General features: G+C 39.6%; 1 protein-coding gene, 1 long non-coding RNA gene and 1 pseudogene across 13 annotated transcripts in view; 2 read left to right on the forward strand and 1 right to left on the reverse strand.

Annotated features, from left to right (window-relative positions):
* LOC148733448 (uncharacterized) overlaps positions 1-17,492 on the forward strand; it is a 29,065-nt gene extending 11,573 nt beyond the window's left edge. For 7 of the 12 annotated variants that reach the window (XR_016000532.1, XR_016000527.1, XR_016000533.1 and 4 more), the window contains 4 exons: positions 10,453-10,581; positions 11,139-14,183; positions 14,758-14,855; positions 15,151-15,395. Coding sequence is in view for 2 of the 12 variants with exons in the window: in XM_088758444.1 (XP_088614570.1) it covers positions 10,453-10,581; positions 11,139-14,156 (3,147 nt within the window). In the remaining 10 variants the exon portion in view is untranslated. The other 5 variants (XR_016000528.1, XR_016000529.1, XR_016000530.1 and 2 more) reach the window with 5 other exon arrangements.
* Positions 17,493-18,608: 1,116 nt separating this feature from the next.
* Positions 18,609-20,948, reverse strand: LOC148733449 (uncharacterized). Its single transcript, XR_016000538.1, has 2 exons — positions 20,801-20,948; positions 18,609-20,224 (listed from the first exon to the last, which is right to left on the reverse strand). It is a non-coding gene; the product is annotated as an uncharacterized LOC148733449 (long non-coding RNA).
* A 31-nt stretch (positions 20,949-20,979) lies between these two features.
* LOC148733450 (uncharacterized) lies at positions 20,980-22,303 on the forward strand (annotated as a pseudogene).
* The last annotated feature ends 393 nt before the right edge of the window (positions 22,304-22,696 follow it).

The raw sequence follows: 22,696 nt of genomic DNA on the forward strand, positions 1-22,696 counted from the left end.
TGTCTTCTGTAGTGATGACCCATCGTCGTACATGTGCCTTCATTTGTGCCGTCTTTCCATCTCAAATGTCTTTTCCTGACGAAGGTTCTGAGGAATTGTAACGCAGTACCTTTACACTGGTTCATTGACTAATGAGTGGAAAACTGAGAAAAAGGAATCCGCTATGGTAACAACCTGCCGAACGAATAATCAATGATGTGTCGAAAGTTAAATCCAGTTAATAGTAGTGTATAACTTATGTGTTCTTCTATTTATTGTCATGTGTTTCTCTTCCTGTATTTTATCTCATATTGTCATTTCTGCTTTACTGATTTGATATCTAATTTCTGTTTCTTGTATATTTATTGAATCTTTTGTTGAGCCGAATTTTATTTTAGATGTCTTAGCGTCCACACACTACCCGCCGAGACTAGCTTTGCTATTTCTGGGTAGTGCGTCATTATGCTAAGTGTCATGTCATGTCATGTCTTGTCATGTCTGATTACAATAAAATACAATACAATATAATACAATACCTGTGTTATCAGATCTCAGATAGGCATTCTCAATTTGGGGTGACTCTTTCTTCACGGTTTTCAGGAGATGTTCTATAATAGAGGATACAGCGAAGCTGTTCTGCGTGCAGTTATCAAATATATGAACAAAGCATTCAACTTGAAATGTCTGCACCTGCTTCGTGATCAGAGCGCTCACATGCCAACTGCGGCCTCGTTTTCCGAAAAACTCACCCATCCGCTCTCTGTAACGTTGTGGGAAGTATTTCATGGCCCAGTCCATCACGACTAAACATAATTTCAAATCAAGCTGATGAAGAACATATTGTTTTCCCTCTTCTTGTTTTACAGTGCGAAGCAAATGCGTCTTCCAATCCCGGATAGACATCATGCATAGTTCGCATTCGTGGCTTAACTGCCATCTCTGCCCTTTTGAAATTTTAACAGGGTTTATCTCAGATTCAATCTCCTTGAAAAGTTCCTCAAGGGACTCGCATTTCTCACAGTTGATGTCATGTTCGTGCTCATATGTACCCTGCCAGTTGGTGTGACTTGGGTCACTCAGTGCATATTTATTGCGGTGATCAGCACAGGTTTCCTCTCGGCCAACGTGAGAATGGTGTTGTTTAGTATCTGCCTTTTCATTTGCTGTTCTTCAATTTCATTAGACAATATGCTGATTTCCGCCTCTGGAACGCTTTGTCGGGATGATTGGGACGATGTCGTACAACGCTCTTCCACATCATCTGATGTTAATAAAACGTACTTATCTTCTTCCTGATGTGGCTGTGCAAAGACATCTGCTTCAACAGCTGGCCCAACTTCAGACTGAAATTTAAAAAAAAAAGGGATATTTACTATAATTGAATTGTTTCTTTATTTTGTGATGAGGTTCCTGTGGATGTAAGGATACAGAAAACCCGCTCTCAATAAACTGAATCTTCCAAAATGTATATTTCTGTTATCCAAACTGACTCCTCAGTCCTTTAATAGTTCGGCTGATAACAGAAAAGTATGCAAGATGAAGGAGTGAAAGCTGTCTCGGTTCTACCGATCCCAGCATGCATTTTATGCTTTATTATCTTTCAGCTATATATCGTGGGCAGGTAAAATAGCCTTTTGAGTGTCGCTTGACCTGTTGGCAGTTTCTTCATCGCGCAGTCGGTAATGCTTTCTTCGACATTAGCTAAAACAAAAAATGTCACAAAACATAAGATTTCGGCTGAATCTATTTAATCCAGTTGACGTATATAGTACATGTACATAAAGGGGGCTTAGTTGACAATAAAAGAAATATATTTTGTATTCTCAGTTTTTCCACTCTAGGTATGATTTGTTCACTCCTCTACTGGTTACAAGGTTTTCAGTCCGATTTTTACTGTACTTAAGGAGACTTTTACATCTGTTTCCTTGTAGCGACAGAAATGGTACATTAATTTAACATGTCACAGTAACCAAAATTTAACTACCGTATATATCTAAAGGTGACCCAGTTTTACCTTTAAAGTTCTACTTTTTAATGATTTGAAATAAAGGTAAAGTTTGATTGAAGTTTAACTCTGGGTATCTTAATCCTCAAGATCACAGAATGCATCGGAAGTAAACAAATTGAAGAAAGGGAAAAAAAAAAAAAAAAAGAATCACTGATAGCAAAAACGAAAAGAAGGCCGGACTTTATCTTTGTAGTATGAGTATTATCCAGGGCCACAAGTAGATAATTGCAGCACTTTTTTCCTTAATCTCAACACGGATGATCGTTGTATACAGCGCTAGTTCCTGACCCTCCTCCCTAGGGCACTTTTCCATTTTATTGAGGTTCGTGTAGGATTATACTTGGAAAAGCACCTTGGCCAAATGTGAACAGAATGCATTGACTTGGGCCTCGTCAGGAAAAAATTTATGAAAGAAACGTGTGATTATGACTGTGAATCAAGCAATTTTGCCATGTGGGAATCGTCACCAAATTGAAATAGCACACTAATTACTTTTTGAAGTGAAATATACCCATACCTGGTATGGTTTTTGCTTGTGATAAAATCTTACTGAAACGATTTGAGAATATTTTTCGTGGCCAACACCGTTCTATGAAGAGTAAAAATACAGTCTTCCCACAATAAAGATTAATAGACGGATGTCTTTTTGTATCTTTACCCAACACGCAGTTTGTGGAAAAAGATTGAAATGTTCCACAACAAATTCGTCACGGTTTATACTGAGTGTTTATATCATTAACGTCATGATAAAAACACGGCGCAATTATAGAAATGTTTACGGATCAAAGCAAAACTTCCTGTATAAAGGCAAATCTACGCAAGTTCAAATCGCCCTTGACACAAAAGCTCGCCAACCTCACTGATATGTTTCGCGTTTGTAAAATTATATCTAGTGCAGCTTTTGGGTCGACTATAGGTTGGACGTTCTTAAACTCGTAACAGTGTGATGTTAAATGCAAATTAAGCCATAAATACTAAAAGAATCTTTGGCATGATATTTAAGTAAATTTTACTTACCAGATCCTATAGACCACTTTCATAAATGGCTGCCGGATTAATATTCTTTTGTTTTAATTTAAATTAGCCCTTCTGGCCTCGTTCTCCAGTACAAAATTCAAAAGAATACATTATCTCAAGCGAGGCCAGAAGGGCTAATTTGAATTTAAACAAAAGAATATTAATCCGGCAGCAATTTATGAAAGTGGTCTATTGGTACTACAATATTATGTGAAACAAATATTTCCTTTACTTGTTTACGTTGACCTTCTTGCAATGGTTAGAAACTTCAATCTAGTCCAAAAAACGAAAAACGATTTTTTGGCCTCTGAAGGTGGGAAGTAACCTTAAGTCAAATCATAGCAATGTAAAATACACAGTTTACGTTCTTGACCAGGCAATAATCCGTAGCTCTTATCCCGAAAGCATTTTCGCAGGAAATATTCATGTAATTTCTGTCAGGTAAGCTGTGTTCATGAGTATATTTTTTATACATTATGAACTTCAAATTAATTGTAAGTACAGTATTGAAGTTTCCTTGTTCTTAGACTGAATTATATGAAAACAAAATGATTAAAAATGTAGTTTCATTAAAAAGTAGAATATTTTACAAGTGATCAATTTTGGCGGAAAAATAGTCCTAAGAGCAACCTTGAACCTTTTTAAGAAATAGTTGTGTCAAAGGAGTTTCTTGTGCCTATCAATAAATCCTTGGTAGTGATTGGGAAAGGTATGGACCGTTGTAAAATGGTATTGAATAGGAAATAAAAAACCGCACTTTAAAAAAAAAATTGTTTTAAAGTACCCATAATGTTAAGAATGAGGTAGATAAGCCTCTTAAAAGCTGATTTACCGTAAGTTTGTCGGGAATATACATTTTCAGTACCGCAAAGTTAGCCTTTTTTCGAGTGATTTAAAGGGCCCCCAGCGCCAAAAAGTAGAGGGGTGGTCAATCTCGGGAGTGAAAAGCCTGACTTTCGTCTAAATACCACGAATCTTAATCTTACATCTTACAGCATCAACCTTATTTTTTAATTTTTTAAAAAAAATTTTAAATATAGACTAGTAAGCGTTTCGTCTAACTGTCGTAGACTTCTTCAGGGAGTTTTACAAGTATAAACGCCTCTATTTATAAGCCAAAGTTACAGGGGCCGATGACTGTAAAGGCTTAGCGGGACTTACGGTCAGGAACAGGCGAAGTTGTGAAAAATTTAACACGTGTAAAGCCTAGTTTACATATAATCGCAGACGATCGCAGGTGATCGCACGATCGCTGAAACCACTCAACAGAAGATCGCGAATCGCTTGTTCAGGATCGCAGCCGGTCGCAGCGATCGATCATCGACGCCAAGGACGCTGAACTTTTAATAGGTGTTAACATTCTGCTTCTGTTGTCTCTACTTCAACGGAGATTCGCTGCTAGGTCGAAGAAGAAATGTTGCTTCTGGGTGCGGAAAGTCTTAAAGTGATTGAACAAACAATCGTATTTTCTGATTTCTTCCATAGACTGTTCCGTGTCAATTTCACCTTCCATCTTGTCAAAACACCGTGTGATACACGTGTAAAACTTGATAAACAATCGGTTGTCAAGGCATCATGCCGCTTGCAGTGCTGTATGCTGGAAAACATAGCATTATGGGACACATTTCAATCGCATGATCAGAGGACTTTGTTCACATTGATCGCACGCGATCGGAGACGATCGTAATCGATCGCACGAATAGAACATGGTTCTATTCCTGCGATCGCGATCGCACACGATCGCAGAGCTGTTCACATATAATCGCAGACGATCGCTGGCGATCGAGTGCGATCGTCTGCGATCATATGTGAACCAGGCTTAAGGCAAGGTGAGAAAAATATTTTGGGGGCCACAGTTGTAGCTAAAACCGTGGCCCCCAAAAGAATTACTTACATAGATTAGCTATTGTCACAGTTTTCTTGTAACACACAGTACAATATAAGTCTGGCAGAATATTACTGATAACCTTCTTAATACGGGCATGACTGCAGTTGAACGTAGTCTTGAAGACAGGAGTCCTGCGTGGCCGAGATCTATGTTTAGGTGGCCGGGAGATCCATTTCTCCCTGTCGTGGTAACGTATACCGTGAAACAGCGGCAGTAAAAACTTAAATGGATAGCCTCTAAGTCGCAGTCGCGTCCAAAACTTATCCCTAGTCTCGAAGAAAGACTCAAAGGAAGAACTGTTTCTAGCATATCTCATAAGCTCCCCTTTTATAAAAGCTTTCTTGTTGCTAGAGCGGTGAAACGACTCGAATGGTATGTAGAGAGCCTTCTGATACGTAGAAAATTGCAGCACGCTTGGGGAATTATCCTTAAACAGACGAAGATCTAGAAAAAAAAAGGCTACTGTCGCTAATACAATGAGTAAGCTTGATTCGATCGTTTTTGGTATTAAGAGCACCAAGAAATGTCAGGAGGGTATCCCTGGGTCCACACCAAATGGCAAAAATGTCATCAATGAAACGCTCGTAGAGCACGAGAAATTGAGAGTACTGTTCCACAATTAATTCCATTGTCCTACCTAATATCACTTATGCTCTATCTGTGCATGGGGCCTCTGAGTCAGAGCTAACTATAGCCCAGCAGTTTTTAGATCGTTGTTTTAAACGTAAATACATATCTAAGAAATTAGTGATAGGTGACTTACTTAAAACGCAAGATCACAAAATTTGTCGCAAGGTTTCAACTATCCTGAGCCATCCTCTTAGAGCCTACTTCCCTGAGACCAAGATCACGAAGTATAATTTGAGAAATAAATCCCCTGTCATGCCCGCTATTCGCACAAACCGTTTTAAGAATACATTTTTTAATAGAATTGTTTTTAAGTATAATGTAGCTTTGTGAAAGTGTACTTCCTGTATTAGATGTAACATAAGATATGTAATTTTATCTTTTGAACAATAAAGACACACAGACACACAGACAATATCTTTTTCGAGGAATTACATAAAAGCGTTTGCGACTGTGACGGCAAAAAGGAGTGCCCATAGCAATATCAAACATTTGGTGAAAAATATCCGGACTGAATTCAGATGATAAATAGTTATTGTCGAATACAATTCTGGCAAGCTCAGTCAGTAGTGGAGTTTCGGGAGCCCTTGCTTCGCCAAGGAGCAAGTCGAGAGCCACAAAGGCTTTTTTAGTGCCTACGTTGGGATATAACGATGCAAAATCCGCGGTGACAAGAAGACAGCTTGATTTAGGAAAGACTGTGCTCTCAAGTAATTGAATAAGTTCACAAGAATCCCTAAGGACCGTAGGCAAATGTATAACGGGCTTAATAAGCTCGTCAACAAAAATACTAATTGGCCTAGTGATATATGAATGGGAAGCAGCAATTGGTCTCCCCAACATGGGGTCTTTATGAACTTTAGGGATGATGTAGAACTTAGCCGGGTTTATAAAATTATCGAAACTACGCAAAAGCGAGCAACATTAGCGGAGATAAATCTGCTGTAAATAGACATGAGCCTTTCGCGAGAATTAATTACATAAGTACAATTAGCATACCAATCCTGTTGCGTGACTTTGCGGTATGACAGCTCGTCATGCAAATGTCTGAGTATCTCCGCGTCAACGCAGTCCGTTGACAGAAGAGCCGGTCCAGGGTTTTTATCCGAGGGCAGAATTTTAATGCCAGGATTGGATTTTAACTCGTGGAGGTCTTCTCGCTCTTGCTTCGAGAGATTGTTTCTCCAGTGCGGCTTTTCAGCCGTGATGCTCTTTTGTAACTCTTTGCGAAGCGCGAAGAGTTTGTCTTTAAGATGTGGGTTTTCCCTCAGTGGAATCCAGCCAGTTGGAACGTACAATCTGGGACTGAAATCACTGCTTTGAGGTTGTTTGGAAAACTTATCTTGGAGGCAAACTCTTCGGCAAAAGTCTTGAATTTGCTGGTCGAACTGAGGAACAGTCGGAGGTCGCAGGGAAGGTCTGAACTTCAGGCATAGGCCCAGAACTTTAGAGTGCCGCTTAGTCAGCTCAGCAGAAGTAAAGTTGTGGATTTCCGAGTTTCGTGGAAGCAGGTCAAATAGTGGTCGATTTGCCATCTTAAATAACCATTCTGGATTGTAGAACGTCTGTCTATTTTACGTGGCTTGAACCTTTGCCTCGGGCGTTTTTTGACGGCGTTCGAGAATTGTTAGAACTTGATCTTGACCTCTGGCGTTGGTTGGCCTTTCGGTGTTCGGGTCGGCTTTTCCGCGGGCACTGATTTTTTACCATTGCGCTTGGCACCGGTTTTAGTATTTTGCTTTCCATGAGGACCGGAGTGGACGATAGATACTTCGCGCTGTCGACTTGTATCGACTCGGTTTGTTGTGCCAGAGGAAGACGGAGTTCGTTTCAAACGATCTCTCGGATCGAAGTTTCCGAAGGCACGAAACCCTCGCTAATGTCGATTTGAACAAGACTTTTATGTTTTTCCTTGCGGTCAATCTCCGCTTGAAGAGCTTTAGAAGCTCTAGAGACTGCACTGTCTTTAGAAAGTTCTTTTGCGAAGGCTGAAGCGGCGACACAGAGGCTGCTAGCTTGATCTTCCGAAATATCGGTTTTCCGGAGCTCAACCTTCCATCGCGCAATCGTCCCTTCGGTATTTGCAGTAGTGGAACGAAAGGCCTCCTGATGGACTTTCACTTCAGCGCAGAGATGATCTTTAGCAGCTTCCAACAGCTTCAATTCTGCCTCGCGAACAATGTCGTCAAATATGGCTTGAAGCTCGTCAACATTATGTCCTTTGGCTTCTTGGATTTTCTTGATCCTAAGACCAGATGGAGTAGTGCCTTGGCCCGCGTGAGTCTTTAGCAATTTGATTCTAGCTTGGAGAGAGGAGTAGGCTTTCTCGGCATCTGCTCACATTCAAACTGTCCTTTGGAGGATGGTTTCGATAGTGGGGTCGAGTCTGGAGTAACTGCTTACTGGACGTGGTAGCTCTGGATCAAACAAGGCTGAAGATCGGCGGCGTTTTGGTCCGGAGCGACTGTCACCAGTTTTGAGATAGAATAAATATATGAAAATCATATATTTTGAACTGCGGTATTTGATACGTATGATGGACGATCCTCGCAGTAGATAGCGCTATTTCAGCAATAGCGAAATTCAGACCTGAAAAAAATCAGGCCTGTACGGGACTCGAACCACTGACCTCTGCGATACTAGTGCAGCGCTCTAACCAATTGAGCTAACAAGCCAACTGAGAGCAGGCCGTTAAGTTGATTCGTAATGAACCCGTGAAAGTGATAAATGAGATAGAATAAATATATGAAAATCATATATTTTGAACTGCGGTATTTGATACGTATGATGGACGATCCTCGCAGTAGATAGCGCTATTTCAGCAATAGCGAAATTCAGACCTGAAAAAAATCAGGCCTGTACGGGACTCGAACCACTGACCTCTGCGATACTAGTGCAGCGCTCTAACCAATTGAGCTAACAAGCCAACTGAGAGCAGGCCGTTAAGTTGATTCGTAATGAACCCGTGAAAGTGATAAATGAGATAGAATAAATATATGAAAATCATATATTTTGTCACCAGTTTTGTTCGCCATGTGGCTTCTTCTAGTATTGACTTGAACAATTTTTAAACATAGACTAGTGAGCAGCACTTCTGCGAACAGTAGTTGTAAAACTTCTTTTATTTTCCGACGCGTTTCGTCTAACTGTCGTAGACTTCTTCAGAGCTAAAACCGTGGCCCCCGAAATATTTTTCTCACCTTGCCTTACGCGTGTCAAATTTTTCACAAATTTTTCACAGCTTCCCCTGTTCCTGTTTGTAAGTCCGGCCAAGCCTTTACGGTCATCGGCCCCTGTAACTTTGGCTTACAAATACAGGCGTTTAGTTATCCCTGTAAAACTCCCTGAAGAAGTCTACGACAGTTAGACTAAACGCGTCTGAAAATAAAAGAAGTTTTACAACTATTGTTCGCAGAAGTACTGCTCATTAGTCTATATTTAAAAAAAATTAATTAAAAACATGTACATCTCATTTACCAAGCTTTAATAAAACCTCACTTTGATTACTGTTACATTGTTTGGGGTAGCTGTGGGAAAACGCTACAAGAAAAACTGCGGCATAGAGCAGCCCGTATGTTGATATTCTCTAACTATAATGCTGATGCAAATGAGCTACTCGAGTTCTTAGGGTGGAAAAATCTTGCACGCCAGCAGGAAAGTCATAAAGCCATCGTGATGTATAGATGTCTGCACGGGCTAGCTCCAGAGTATCTGTATTCAAAGTTTACGTGGCGTGACTCTGCTTATGACCTCAGGGACTCTGAAAGTAAGCTCAATGTTCCCTTGCCGTGCACTAATTATTACAGAAAATGCTTTGGCTACAATGGTGCCACATTATGGAACAGTCTACCATGCAATATAAGGACAACAGAGTCTCTTGGGGTATTTAAGGTTACTGTTCACCTTTAGGGGTGTCCCGCGTGCAAGCGATGTAGCACGTCTGGTTTAAACTATAGATATCTAAACCCATATCAAATTAAAGCTTATAGGACTTGCTATCAGACTATACCAAAATTTCTTTAAAAAAATTAATTGTCGAATTTTTTCACGACTCATAAATGCGAGCGCCCGAATCACCTTTTAAGAGCTACAAGTCAAAGGGAATTTGTTCAATTGCTCTCTAATTTTGACAGTCGCTAGTTTTACATATAAACAACAAAAGCGTGTGTTCGAATATTTTATTTCTAAATACAATTTTTTCAAGAGCGATTTTTGTACGATCACTCCACATTTTTTAAATCCTATTTCAAAAATGTTCTGTAACTTTTCACTGAAATTGAATATGGCAAATCGCAAACACCTTTTTTAGTGCTTTGGCCCCGGAAACGGTGGAACACATTATATAAGCAAAAACAAAATTCGCTTTGACATGTAACGTTCAAAAGGTGATTCGGGCACTCGCATTTGGAAGTTGTGAAAAATTTGACAATTAATTTTTATCAAAATTTTTGGTATAGTCTGTGGCTGATAGCCAGTCCTATAAGCTTTAATTTGATACAGGAGTTTAGATATCTACAGTTCAAAGCGGACGCGCTACATCGCTTGCACGCGAGACACCCCTAAAGGTGCACGGTAACCTTAAACGTAAGATCAATGACATTCTTCAAGTCTAACGCACGGCATTCACGGAAAACAGCTTTTAGTGTTATAGTATGCAGTTTGAATTTTAAATATCTTGAAGGATATAGTGGTGCTGAAAGCGCCGCTGTTACTGCTGCTGCTGCTTCTACTACTACTGCCATTACCACTACTAGTGAGAGAAGTAATACAAGTTGAAATAGTTCTGGTTTTATTACTTTTAGCTCTCGCGGCTTCTTTTAATTCCATCAGGATGAATGGTAGAATGAGCCTGGTTAAGTTTGTTTTCATTCTGCAAAAGAAAATGAACCGAAACCCCTTTTATGAGACAATTCTTTGACTCGATCTTGTAAAGATTGAGAACAACAAGATGTTACTTGATTTGTGGACTCAATGTGTAAGTGAGCAAACCGATGGAACAGATGAATCAGGAACGAAACAAGAAGTAAAGATTAGCCATGAAAAATACAGCGCAAAAAGCGAGGTTAGTGGACAGTTACGACATTAAAATTTCATTGAAAACAAGAAGTAACATGGAAAAAGACGTTTCATTGATGGGATTCCATGCAAGAGGACCAGTTCGATGTTTCCATAGACATAAGAAAGCAGTTCTTACGTCTATGATATCTGGAGTGTGTTTATAATCTATGACATTTTGGCAGCTGTATTTTACAGAAGTCATTAGCCGTGCGCTGTTCTCTTATAAGTTTTTACTCTGAGCTATTGACTATTTAAAATGATTGAATTAAATTATTGAATTTTCTTAGACCCCAACGTTAAGTTTACGCTTAGCTTCAAAGATATTATCATTCATAAACCTCGAGGGACGATGACTGTGCAAAAGCAGTTTTCGTCGTGAAAATACTCAGAGACATTTCCTCAGCTACCAGCTAAGGTTGGTATGATAAATCGAGTTCCACCATATAGGCGCACAAGTCTGGCTCCTATGGTTGGCCATTAGAAAAAGGAAATTGGGGATACGTAGGCCAAGAGGTACAAAGGTAACTGAATGATTTAAACATTTCCAACTTCAAACCATAGGAGAAACAAAGCAACAAAGACCTACCTCAAACAGCTGTCCAAAGGGTCCTCCTCTATGCTATTGCAGTGGGGGACAAAGCTTTAAAAGGAAAGTGTTACTGCAATCTCGGATGTCATTATCATACGCTAGGAGATTTCAAAAGAGCCATCCAGTATCATGAACGTCATCTAAAAATTGCCAAAGAAGTGGGAGACAAGGCTGGAGAGGGAAACAGTTACTGTAATCTCGGCATTGCTTATCGAAGTCTAGGAGATTTCGAAAGAGCCATCCAGTATCATGAACGTCATCTAAAAATTGCCAAAGAAGTGGGAGACAAGGCTGGAGAGGGAAAGAGTTACTGTAATCTCGGCAATGCTTATGACAGCCTAGGAGATTTCGAAAGAGCCATCCAGTATCATGAACGTCATCTAAAAATTTCCAAAGAAGTGGGAGACAAGGCTGGAGAGGGAAAGAGTTACGGTAATCTCGGCAATGCTTATGACAGCCTAGGAGATTTCGAAAGAGCCATCCAGTATCATGAACGTGATCTAAAAATTGCCAAAGAAGTGGGAGACAAGGCTGGAGAGGGAAAGAGTTACTGTAATCTCGGCAATGCTTATCACAGCCTAGGAGATTTCGAAAGAGCCATCCAGTATCATGAACGTGATCTAAAAATTGCCAAAGAAGTGGGAGACAAGGCTGGAGAGGGAAAGAGTTACGGTAATCTCGGCAATGCCTATCGAAGTCGAGGAGATTTCGAAAGAGCCATCCAGTATCATGAACGACATCTAAAAATTGCCAAAGAAGTGGGAGACAAGGCTGGAGAGGGAAACAGTTACGGTAATCTCGGCAATGCTTATGACAGCCTAGGAGATTTCGAAAGAGCCATCCAGTATCATGAACGTCAACTAAAAATTGCCAAAGAAGTGGGAGACAAGGCTGGAGAGGGAAAGAGTTACGGTAATCTCGGCAATGCTTATGACAGCCTAGGAGATTTCGAAAGAGCCATCCAGTATCATGAACGTGATCTAAAAATTGCCAAAGAAGTGGGAGACAAGGCTGGAGAGGGAAAGAGTTACTGTAATCTCGGCAATGCTTATCGAAGTCTAGGAGATTTTGAAAGAGCCATCCAGTATCATGAACGTGATCTAAAAATTGCCAAAGAAGTGGGAGACAAGGCTGGAGAGGGAAAGAGTTACGGTAATCTCGGCATTGCTTATGACAGCCTAGGAGATTTCGAAAGAGCCATCCAGTATCATGAACGTCATCTAAAAATTGCCAAAGAAGTGGGAGACAAGGCTGGAGAGGGAAACAGTTACGGTAATCTCGGCAATGCTTATGACAGCCTAGGAGATTTCGAAAGAGCCATCCAGTATTATGAACGTCATCTAAAAATTGCCAAAGAAGTGGGAGACAAGGCTGGAGAGGGAAAGAGTTACGGTAATCTCGGCAATGCTTATCGAAGTCGAGGAGATTTCGAAAGAGCCATCCAGTATCATGAACGTGATCTAAAAATTGCCAAAGAAGTGGGAGACAAGGCTGGAGAGGGAACGAGCTACCACAATCTTGGCAATAATTATTGGAGGTTGGGCGACCTAGAAAGAGCTGCCAACCTGTTTCATTCTTGTGTGGTAAGCTTTGATGCTATCCGAGCTAGTTTACGTTTGAAAGATGATTGGAAGATTAGCTACCGCAACATGCAAAGGAACGCATATAACTCTTTGTGGCGTGTTCATTTAAAACAAAATCAAGTTTTGGATGCACTTCTATTTGCTGAACAAGGACGTGCACAGGCGCTCAATGACCTTATTTGCTTTAATTATAGGGCGGGAGAGATACAACTTCGGCCTCGCACACCACCGACTTATGATTTCGATGTTCTTGCTGGCGGTGCTCCATCAAATACAGTTTTTATGGCGGTAGATGATAAGGAACGCAAGATATACTTTTGGTCTGTTAACAGCGCTCAAGATATGCAATTGAGAAGTATTGAGATAAGTAATTATGGCTTCTTCAAAGACGCCAATACTTTTATTGAAAGCTTAGTAAACACAGTGTCAAGAGAGTATAAAAGAGGTGTTATTAAATGCGAAAATCGTTCTCTCGATGAGCCCTGCAATGAGGAATCGATGAAGAAAAGGTCAGGTCATGCTGAGATCTTTCCTGAATGCTCACCGAACACAGCTTTACGGAGGTTGTATGACGTTATCATTGAGCCGATTGCTGATCTCATCAATGGCAATCAACTTATCTTTGTTCCTGAGAGCTCGTTGTGGTTAGTCCCTTTTGCAGCATTAATGAATTCTGAGTCAAACTATCTCTGTGACTCTTTTCGAGTTCGAACGATTCCATCTCTGACTACTCTGAGATTGATTAACGATTACCCAGACGACTTCCACAGTAACAAGGGTGCTTTACTCGTGGGTGATCCATGTCTGGAGGAGGTTCTTCTCAAGGGGAAGAAGCTCCATCAACTGCCATGTGCAAGAAAAGAAGTAGCGATGATCGGGAGAATCCTTGGCGCTGATCCTCTTATTGGCGAAGAAGCAAAGAAAGATGAGGTATTGAGACGACTTCCCTCTGTTGCGTTGGTGCACTTTGCAGCACATGGCCGAATGGAAACAGGCGAAATTGCTTTAGCGCCACGAAGTGCCTGCTCATCACAGCACTTTAAAGAGGAGGATTTTATTCTAACAATGAAGAATGTGTTGGATACTCGCATACGAGCAAGGTTGGTTGTGCTGAGTTGTTGTCACAGTGCTCGTGGAGAGATTAAGGCCGAGGGAGTGGTTGGAATTGCAAGAGCGTTTTTAGGTGCAGGTGCTCGCTCTGTTCTTGTGTCGTTGTGGGCGATTGATGACGAGGCTACTCTTGAGTTTATGAAATATTTCTATGAAGAACTGGTCACTGAGAAGCTGGCCAGTGAAGCTCTTAACCAAGCTATGAAGAGCATGAAAGAGTCTGGAAAGTTCAGCGAGGTGAAGTACTGGGCACCCTTCGTACTCATTGGGGACGACATCAGACTTGAATTAAATTAAAGATAACAGTCTTGGATATTGTCGAATGTAAGTAGGTCAGTATTAATTAATGATGTATTCTAAAGTAAGCCCAGAGCATGTTTGTATGAAGGTAGGTGTAGACTTCAACCAAGAGATGATTTTTAAAAAAAGAAAATTTATTCCACGTTCGCTTTCACGTGGAAAGTCACCCACGTTTATATCTTTTGGTAAGTTATCTTGCCACGGTATATGTTTATGCCAGTCAGTTTTAGTGAGAGAGCAAGTAACTGGAATGGCTCTTATGTCTTCAAAGATGATATGTTTTTAGTTACGGAATCACAACGTATAATTTGAAATGAGCCGCGAAATGATATCCAAGTTTAATGGAAGACTTTAACCAGAACGTCTCCAAGGTTGTTCAATGATAACGTAATGACACGAGATGAATTTTAGTTTGTGTTCAATGTATTTCAAAATTAGTCAATGGAAAATTGGCTTGTTCGGCGCCGACCCCAAGGATCTCTGATACTTCTACAAACATTGGTGTGCAAAACAAGTTTAATGCTTTAGGAATGCATTTAAACCTATGTCAAAATTAATGCTTTGAATTTACGTTTCTGATACTTTTACCTGTTTGCAGAAAAGACGAGATCCTTGCTGACGACTTTGGCAACGATTTGTATCCAACCTCTCCGGCGACGAGAACTTCTTGAGTATCTTAGACAGTATAGCTTGGCTGTTAGTGAAAACAACAGTTGTTTTGTTAGGCCTTTAGGGCGAGATTGCTCAGTTTTAAACTTTGGTATCAAAACTTTTCTTAATGTATAGTACGAAATGTACCACGGTGTGTTGCAGAATAGACTTCCGATTGAATTTTTCTCGGGGCTATGGGTATTTGTAGAGCGAAGCAGCTTATTCCGCTATTAGGTCGTGTTGGTGGTTTTTTTCAGTATGAGTCTTACAGTTGTTTCATTTTCATTGAAAAGTTTAATTCCTTTTTCTGGTTGTAATTTTCCTTCTTGCTTATTTACAGCACCGAAGTAGTTCCTAGGCAAACTGAACTTTGCAGTATGTTACCAATATATTTTTCAGTGTTTATAGTAGATTTTTAGGTCTTCATTTTTTTTTTTTTGGTTTGAGTTGGATTTTTCTTTCACCAAGTCCTCCGTTCAGGGCCAGTTTTTGTAGCGAGTTAGGTACAACGATTGAGTTGGCAAGTTGTTGTAATCTCTTTGAGTTACTTTGTTATCGTGTGGAAATACAAACTCACTTACAGAAGGTTTTTGTTATAGATTTCATGATTAACCTCAGCCCGGCAACACCTTGTGTAGAGAAAATCCCGAACAATGAAGGATTCGAAGCTCAAGCTTTGTGATTTTTCAGAGGGATGCTGTTGCAAGCTGATCAGAACTAACAGCACCCGCTGCGAATTTGAAAGGAACAAGATTCGATTTTTCGAGGGGAACTCAAATACTTTCCTTGTCTCTCACTCGTTACGAGCTTGAAACAGCTTTTCATTTTCTCCTTCTCTCGTTTGAGTTATTGAGGACGTCGTGAATTGTTTTAAAACATGTAAGGGAGGAAAGATTAATCTCCTAAACACCAAGTACTCTTTATAATATGGCACCAAGAGAGGTTTCGGGTATGAATTTGAGCGTGCACAGGTGCTGCGAAAAATATGTCAAGTTCAAGGCCTGAAGGTTGCGCAAATCCTTTATACTTTACGAAGTTATCGTTGAAGGAGTACATCATAGTCGCCATAGAGGAACAAGATGTTCATTGAGATCGCTTTTGACACGTTACATTATCAAACTATAACCTGTATGATCCCAAAACAATATTATTTTACAGTAAATGGTTTGAACCCGGGGGTAGGATGTGAAAGTGTAGTGCGATTGTCCGGGTGAATGTAGTCCTGAGAGGGACTGTTTTGGTGGTGGCGACTGACGTTTGACAACCTGTGTGGAAGTCATCATCAGACTCACGTGAATAGTTGTTGTCAGTAGAATGTTGTTAGTCCAGTTCGTGTAAAATGATTGGTCAGTTTTGCTGTGATGCTATTGGCTGTAACACTCAAGTGGCGTAAGTAACGTTAGGTCATTCTGTCCGTTTCGTTTGTAAACAGTTATTGGATTCGGTTTTTGTGATATCCGGAATAATCAAGGTCGAGGTAAGCGTTATTAGCAGAAGCCGAAGGCTGAGGCTGATAACACTGACCAAGACCTTCACTATTCCGGATATCACAAAAACCGAATCCAATAATTGTTTTATTATACATTCTTTTAAAGAAAATAGCGCCAAACGCATTATCGCAGCGAACACAGTTTATTTTCGAAAACTTAAAAATGTACAACTGTGTGGTAAACAAATTTTCACTTGAGCTAATTCCTTTCTGTCGTGTGGCTCCTGAATATTTTTCTCTTTAAGGTATTCGTAGAACTGTTCCTTCGCCACTTTTGTCGATCTTTTGGTATTTTCCAAAACTTTATCTTCAAGTAATTTCTTAATTTCATGTTGGGTCGATGAAGCGAATCGAGAAGCCATTCTTACTTCGCTATCCATGAACTTGACATTGCTCCACCGGAAATCCTGCATCGCGTACGCAACCTACAGATTATTCACTAATCTGTGGGTACAGATTAGTGAATAATCTGTAGGCTGCGCTGTTTCCCAGAATTAAAACTGTGGGCGTTTAGCCAATGAGAAGACAGATGGTGACTACAATGTATAATAATAACGTTAACTTGTGCTGTTGAGGGGAGTCTGTGCTAATTTGGTAAACCAGCTTTCCAGAGTAAGTCGTTGAAAGTAGCTAGTGCCGACGGATCAAAACAGACCCGGCAATCATGACCGAACATTTTGCTGACAATAACTATTCACTTGACTCTCATGATGACTTCCGCACAGATTGTCGAAACTTCAATCACCACCACCAACAGTCTTTCTCAGGACTATAATCACACGGGCGATCGCACACTTTGAAATATTATTACATTATAAAACTCTTTCTCGATGCAAATATTTTAGCAGCCTTAGATCTTGGAAAAATTTGTCACCTGACCCTCAAAGCCTTGCAATTTGATGAAAACCCGTTGTAAGATTCGGGACTACATTGAATGGTCCAGAACTTGGTAACTTCAGGGTGACTTTTGTCCAAACACTCAAGTGCACATGCAGCACAAACTACTATAGTAGTCTTCTTCTGTGTAATTCTTGCAATGTGGTAAGAGCAGCGTTTTTATTGTCAAAAGCTCTGACATCGCAATTGTCACATTTATTCTAAAGTATAGCTAAGTTACTCAAGCGATCTGGGACTGTCTCAATTGTCAACTGCTTATTAGAGGCAAATAAATACTTGCATTACTGCCCAACTAATGCCGGACTCACACCCTTGTAAGAAAAAGTGAATTCCAAATTCACTGCGTACGATCGATGTACAGTTAATCGTCATTATGGTGAATATGACATGATACATATGTTCGTAATTCTTAAATATCAAGATTATGTGATTTGGAAGCAAATTTTTTTCTCGCTTGCATTTTAGAGCAATTACTCTAGAAAGGCGACCGCACGTCAATCATGTTTCTTTTTCATTGTTTATCTACAGTTTCAACCATATTCGTTTACTTAAGATCCACAACATGTTACTGTTTATGGAAAGAGTTATAAATTACGTGAAAACTAGAATTCCTCAAAATTACGCTGTCGAACTATTTGCAAGCTTGCAGAAAATAACAATAAATAGTGACAGTCACTTTAAATAAGCAATAAGAAAAGATACATGAATTAGCTGCGCCTTTCCTAGAAAATATTGAGGATGAAAATGCCGCAATAAAGGTTTGACATCTCCCAGCTAATGGAAGAAGTTTCCCTAACGACCCGAGACAGATGTAAGTGTTGCCTGACACTCATTAGGGACCTTAAGCATCGATGACTTTGGGTGTCACGGACGTTCGATCGTTTGCAGGAGGGGGAACCTGGGAACGACGTTGTCGCCAACAGAGTTCGTGACATGACTGCGTTAAGCAAAACAATTACGCTAATTTACAGACGTTGTCGGTCGACCGTGAAAATGTAAACACATCCTTGGCGTGCTCTCGATCTTGACGATGTCCAGTTTAAAGGAAGCTCGAGAAATGCTTTCTCTAGCATAGAGTCATCATTTTATTTCCGAAGAAGGATTTTTGTTATTGTATGACGCTAGTTTCTCCAAAAATCCATCATTTCCTCACGCCGACTACGATCGTTTTGACCTCGATTCTATGGACGAAGCAGAGTGTTTTCAGGAGTTTCGAGTAAGAAAAATGGACACTGTTAGACTTGCTGATGCCCTTGGATTACCTGCGAGTCTGTGCTGCCACCAACGAACTAAGGCCAACCGCATAGAGGGACTGTTGCTAAAAAGATTTGCATACCCATGTCGTTTGGGTGACATGATCCACAGTTTTGGACGAAATTAATTGCTAATAACAGGACAGACAAATAAAAAACTAATATCAATTTGCTTTTTATGTACTTACAAGTTTTTAAAAATAACATGATAACTGTGGGGACTCTGGTTGTCTAATCACTTAATCTTCTGTACCAAAATAAAAATAAGGGCTTGTGTTATAAATGCTCATTACACTGTATGGCAAAGTTCATAGAGTTTTTAATCAAAATGTTGTTTCAAAGTAATGTGCCCAGTTTTATATTATAGCAAGTCATGTAAATTTTAAAGTTCTATACATGGCATTAATTTCTCATCAGTAATATACCTTTTGAGGATAAGTAATTACAATGTATATGCTGGTATGAATAAATTGTGTCATCAACAAATTATATAAAATGTAATACAGAAAGCATGAAGACATCACAAGCAATAAAAAATATGTTAAGCATAAAAATATGTAAGCAGTCAATTTCATCACACTAACAGACTCCAACTGAAGTAGATGGTGATTCTTTTGATCAATGAAGTTAATATGTACCGGTCTGTTGCTTTGGTTGGGGCCGATACAATCATAGTTTAAAAAATGTGTTAAAAGAGTAGCTCAAAAGATATCCAACACTATTACAAAAAATAAAGGCATGAAATATATGTTTCATGGTATAATATTGTAAATCTTCAAATAAGTGGTGCCCAGGGTACTTATTCAAATTTTGAGTTAAAACAGTAGGGTGCTTATTCAAGAGGGATCCTTTTCAGTTCACTTTAAACATGTTCACAAGCTGAATTGAAAGCAAGTATTAATGTTCAAATCTGGGCCAGGGAAGGGGGCAGGGTGCTTATTTCAAATTTTCGTGGATAGGAGAGTGCTCATATTTGAGGATTTACACTTCTTTTTTCAATTTTTCTTTTCTAATATCGGCATAAGCATCTTATACTGCTGTTGTTGCTGTTGAGCCATTTAGGTTTGCATTTGTAGAAACTGCTGCTGTTGTTGTTACTGGAACTGTTGTTGTTGTTGCTGCTGCTGCTGTTGTAACAGCAGTTGCATCAGGCTGTTATGCTGCTAGTCAAGCAATTGCTGCCTCTCAGTCTCTTTCTCCAACTGCACAGATCTTATTTCTATATCTCTCTCTTTTAGCCTGTTCTCTTCAGTTGCCTGCTCCCTCAAATAGGCCACCATTTCAGTTCCATTGGATTGCCTCTTTTTGGCCTTGTTTTGATTTTCACCATCCCCATCTGAAAGTGACCATTTCTTCGTTTCACTCAATGACTCCATGGCTTTGAGCCTGATATCCTTAGCTTGCTCTTGCTCTTGTTCTTTCTGTTATTTCTCTCTTGTGTTTTCATCCTCCTCGTCTCTTGACTGATCACAGGCCTCAGCTCTCTCTATGATTTCTTTGAGTAGTCTGTCCAGCTTGGTTGGCTCAGGACTGATGCTACTGGCTTTTAACTATTGTGAAGTCTTTTTTTTTTTAATTTTTCCACCAGGACCATATAATGATCTCTTACAGACCTCTTGTTAACTTTAAACTCTGCTCTTTTGTTGAGAATGTTGGCAATTTTCTCCCATGCCTGTGCTCTGCCCACAGTCTTCTCTTTAGCCCTGTATGGCTCAGCCTGCAAGACTTCATGGCACAGGAGAATGTCTTTCTGTTCACTCCATTCCATTTTACCACTGTTTTAAAAAATGCATGAAATTTCAGCCTTTAAAAGATAACTTATACAACTATCCAGTTAGCTTACATGAACATCATGCCCAGTTGATCTGATGTGATTAAAAAATGCAGTGTTAGAAAAAGTTTCTTTACCCCACTCTCTTGACAGAATGAATAATTCGTCTTTCATATTTATTAGGCGACTTGAAAATTTACCACTTCATAGTTGTGTAAACAATGCGAACAAACGAGCATGAAGTTTTCAGTGCATGATCTGGACGCCTAGAGGACCATTTCTCTTTCTCTAAATTCGTTAACCACAGCGAGATTTGTTATTCTTATGTTTATAGTCGGTTGCTCAAAACCTAGCATAGATGCATACGATATATAATGTGCAGTTACAAAATACAACCGATGCCGAAAGACAACCATCTATCTCATTTTGCACTTTGCTATTGTATCTAAATGTCGCTTAAGTGTCTTAATTCTAAATTATCGCTCAAAGTAATTTGTGATAAGCTTAAACCCGGTTTAAAGAAATCTCACTTCTGCATTTGATGATTCAAATGGACATGAAATCAAATGACTTTACTCACTCAGACTTGGCGAGAAAATTGTCTGCCATTGTCGAATCCCGTTTAATCTATCGATTAAGCAAAAACCACTTTACGCGCTACGAAAACGTTTTTTAATCACTTAAGGAAAAGCAGAAGAGCTTTTTGTGGTTTTGAGTCAATAATTTATCTCCTATAAACAAAATAACAGCATATTTTTGTGGCGTCCTACCTTCAACCTGAAAAGTGGCGTTCTGCCGTCTGCGACGCGACCACGCGAACGTCATGACATGCGCAGTATGTAAATAGGTCCTCTAATGACTTCCGGTAGGCGTTCGTGACCTCAATCAAGGACGTCTTGTGCTTAAGGTGGGGTATAAAGTTTTTCGGCGCGCGAAGCATGGGTACGAATGGCGCGAGAGCGCGAGTATTTAAAAGAAAAACAAAAATAAACATGGCGGCGAGACTTTTATCGCGAGTCGCGTTCCACTTACCAACTCCTAAACAAGTGCTTGAAGATACACTTCTTTCGTCTTCTCTTGACGTGGTTAAACTGAGGAGTAAATTCGCAGCATTTATTGCGCCGATATTAGAGAGGGTAGACGGTCGTGATCGAACGCGAAGGAAGTCGCAGAGTGGTCACGGTGCACTTTTTATGGTTGGAGGCTTCTCTTTGAGCTCCATGGGCGATGATACACTGAAAACGGCTGGAGTGTCTGCAGAGGTGTAACTGACACAGGAAAAACAACCACCAATGCGTGACGAAAAGGGTCGGTTTTCACATAAGAAACCCACTCGAAGTGGAAACGTGGAGGACAGGACTCGTGGGATAAAGGAGTGGAGGGCAACGAGGAAATTAGATTTTAATGGGATGGTAGAAGATTGGTCGCCACCGAAAAAAAGAGAAACCCGTTTAAGTCAGGTGTAGTTTAAATTTTGTTTTCACTATGTGTGGCACCAAGCAATTCACCTAAAAGTTTTAAGAAAAGTGCTTCCTTAAGTCTTTCTTTGCTCTAAAAATTGTTCTCAATTTGAATCGCATCATTGACTTTCTGATTGATATTGCATTCTGATTGGTTAACGAAGCGAGGTGTTTAGCACAGAATTGCAAAAATCCATTACTTCACTCGTGAATTCCGCCTTAAATTGTACTTGATATCGGTTTTTGCATGCAATTTAATGCGGAATTCCCTCATCAAGTAGGGAATTTTCCAATAGAATTTTTGTATTAAACCACAAATAGTTCATAGCAAGCTGTTTCGTCAACATGATTACACCCAAACATTTTGACATTTCACTTTAAAATTCCAACAAATGTTTGGTTACAGTTACAACCTAATAATACAATTACCATTAACACATACAAATATTGAATTTTAATCAGAAACAAACAAAGAAGGAAAATTGCATTCCACATGGAAGTAGAATTATGGACTTAGATGTTTTGAGAAGTTCATTGAAATGTTGTCAGCACTGTAAAGCAGGTAAGAAGAAACAATTTTTATCTGCCCAAAGAAAATCACAACTAAAGAAAAGTCAAAATTAATTCTCAGTTTTATGGTAAGTACATGTACACATAACTTTGAGGCTATAAAATGAACAGGTTTCCAAGAAACAGTTATGTGATTAATTAAACATGTACATCTTCAAAACATTACAAAACTTCTCATAAGCAATAAATTTCTGGGCAAGTTCTTACCCTATACCAAGTGTCACACAATTGTATTTCTATTGATAGCAACAAAAAATGTTTTTTGGCAAATTTGGAACAAACAAGCATTGTAAATTTTCCACAAACCACAAGTAGCATTTACTGCTTTTGTAAAATTTTGTTAATTTTGCAAAAAAATTTACCTTTGCTCATTTATTTCAAAAGGGAAGACAAACTGCCAGAATTAAGTGTAAAATTTTCTTGAGTATCAACATTGTCACTTTCAG

This window comes from Stylophora pistillata, chromosome 4 (genome assembly GCF_964205215.1).
Source record: "Stylophora pistillata chromosome 4, jaStyPist1.2, whole genome shotgun sequence".
In the NCBI taxonomy this organism is placed as follows: Eukaryota; Metazoa; Cnidaria; class Anthozoa; order Scleractinia; family Pocilloporidae; genus Stylophora; species Stylophora pistillata.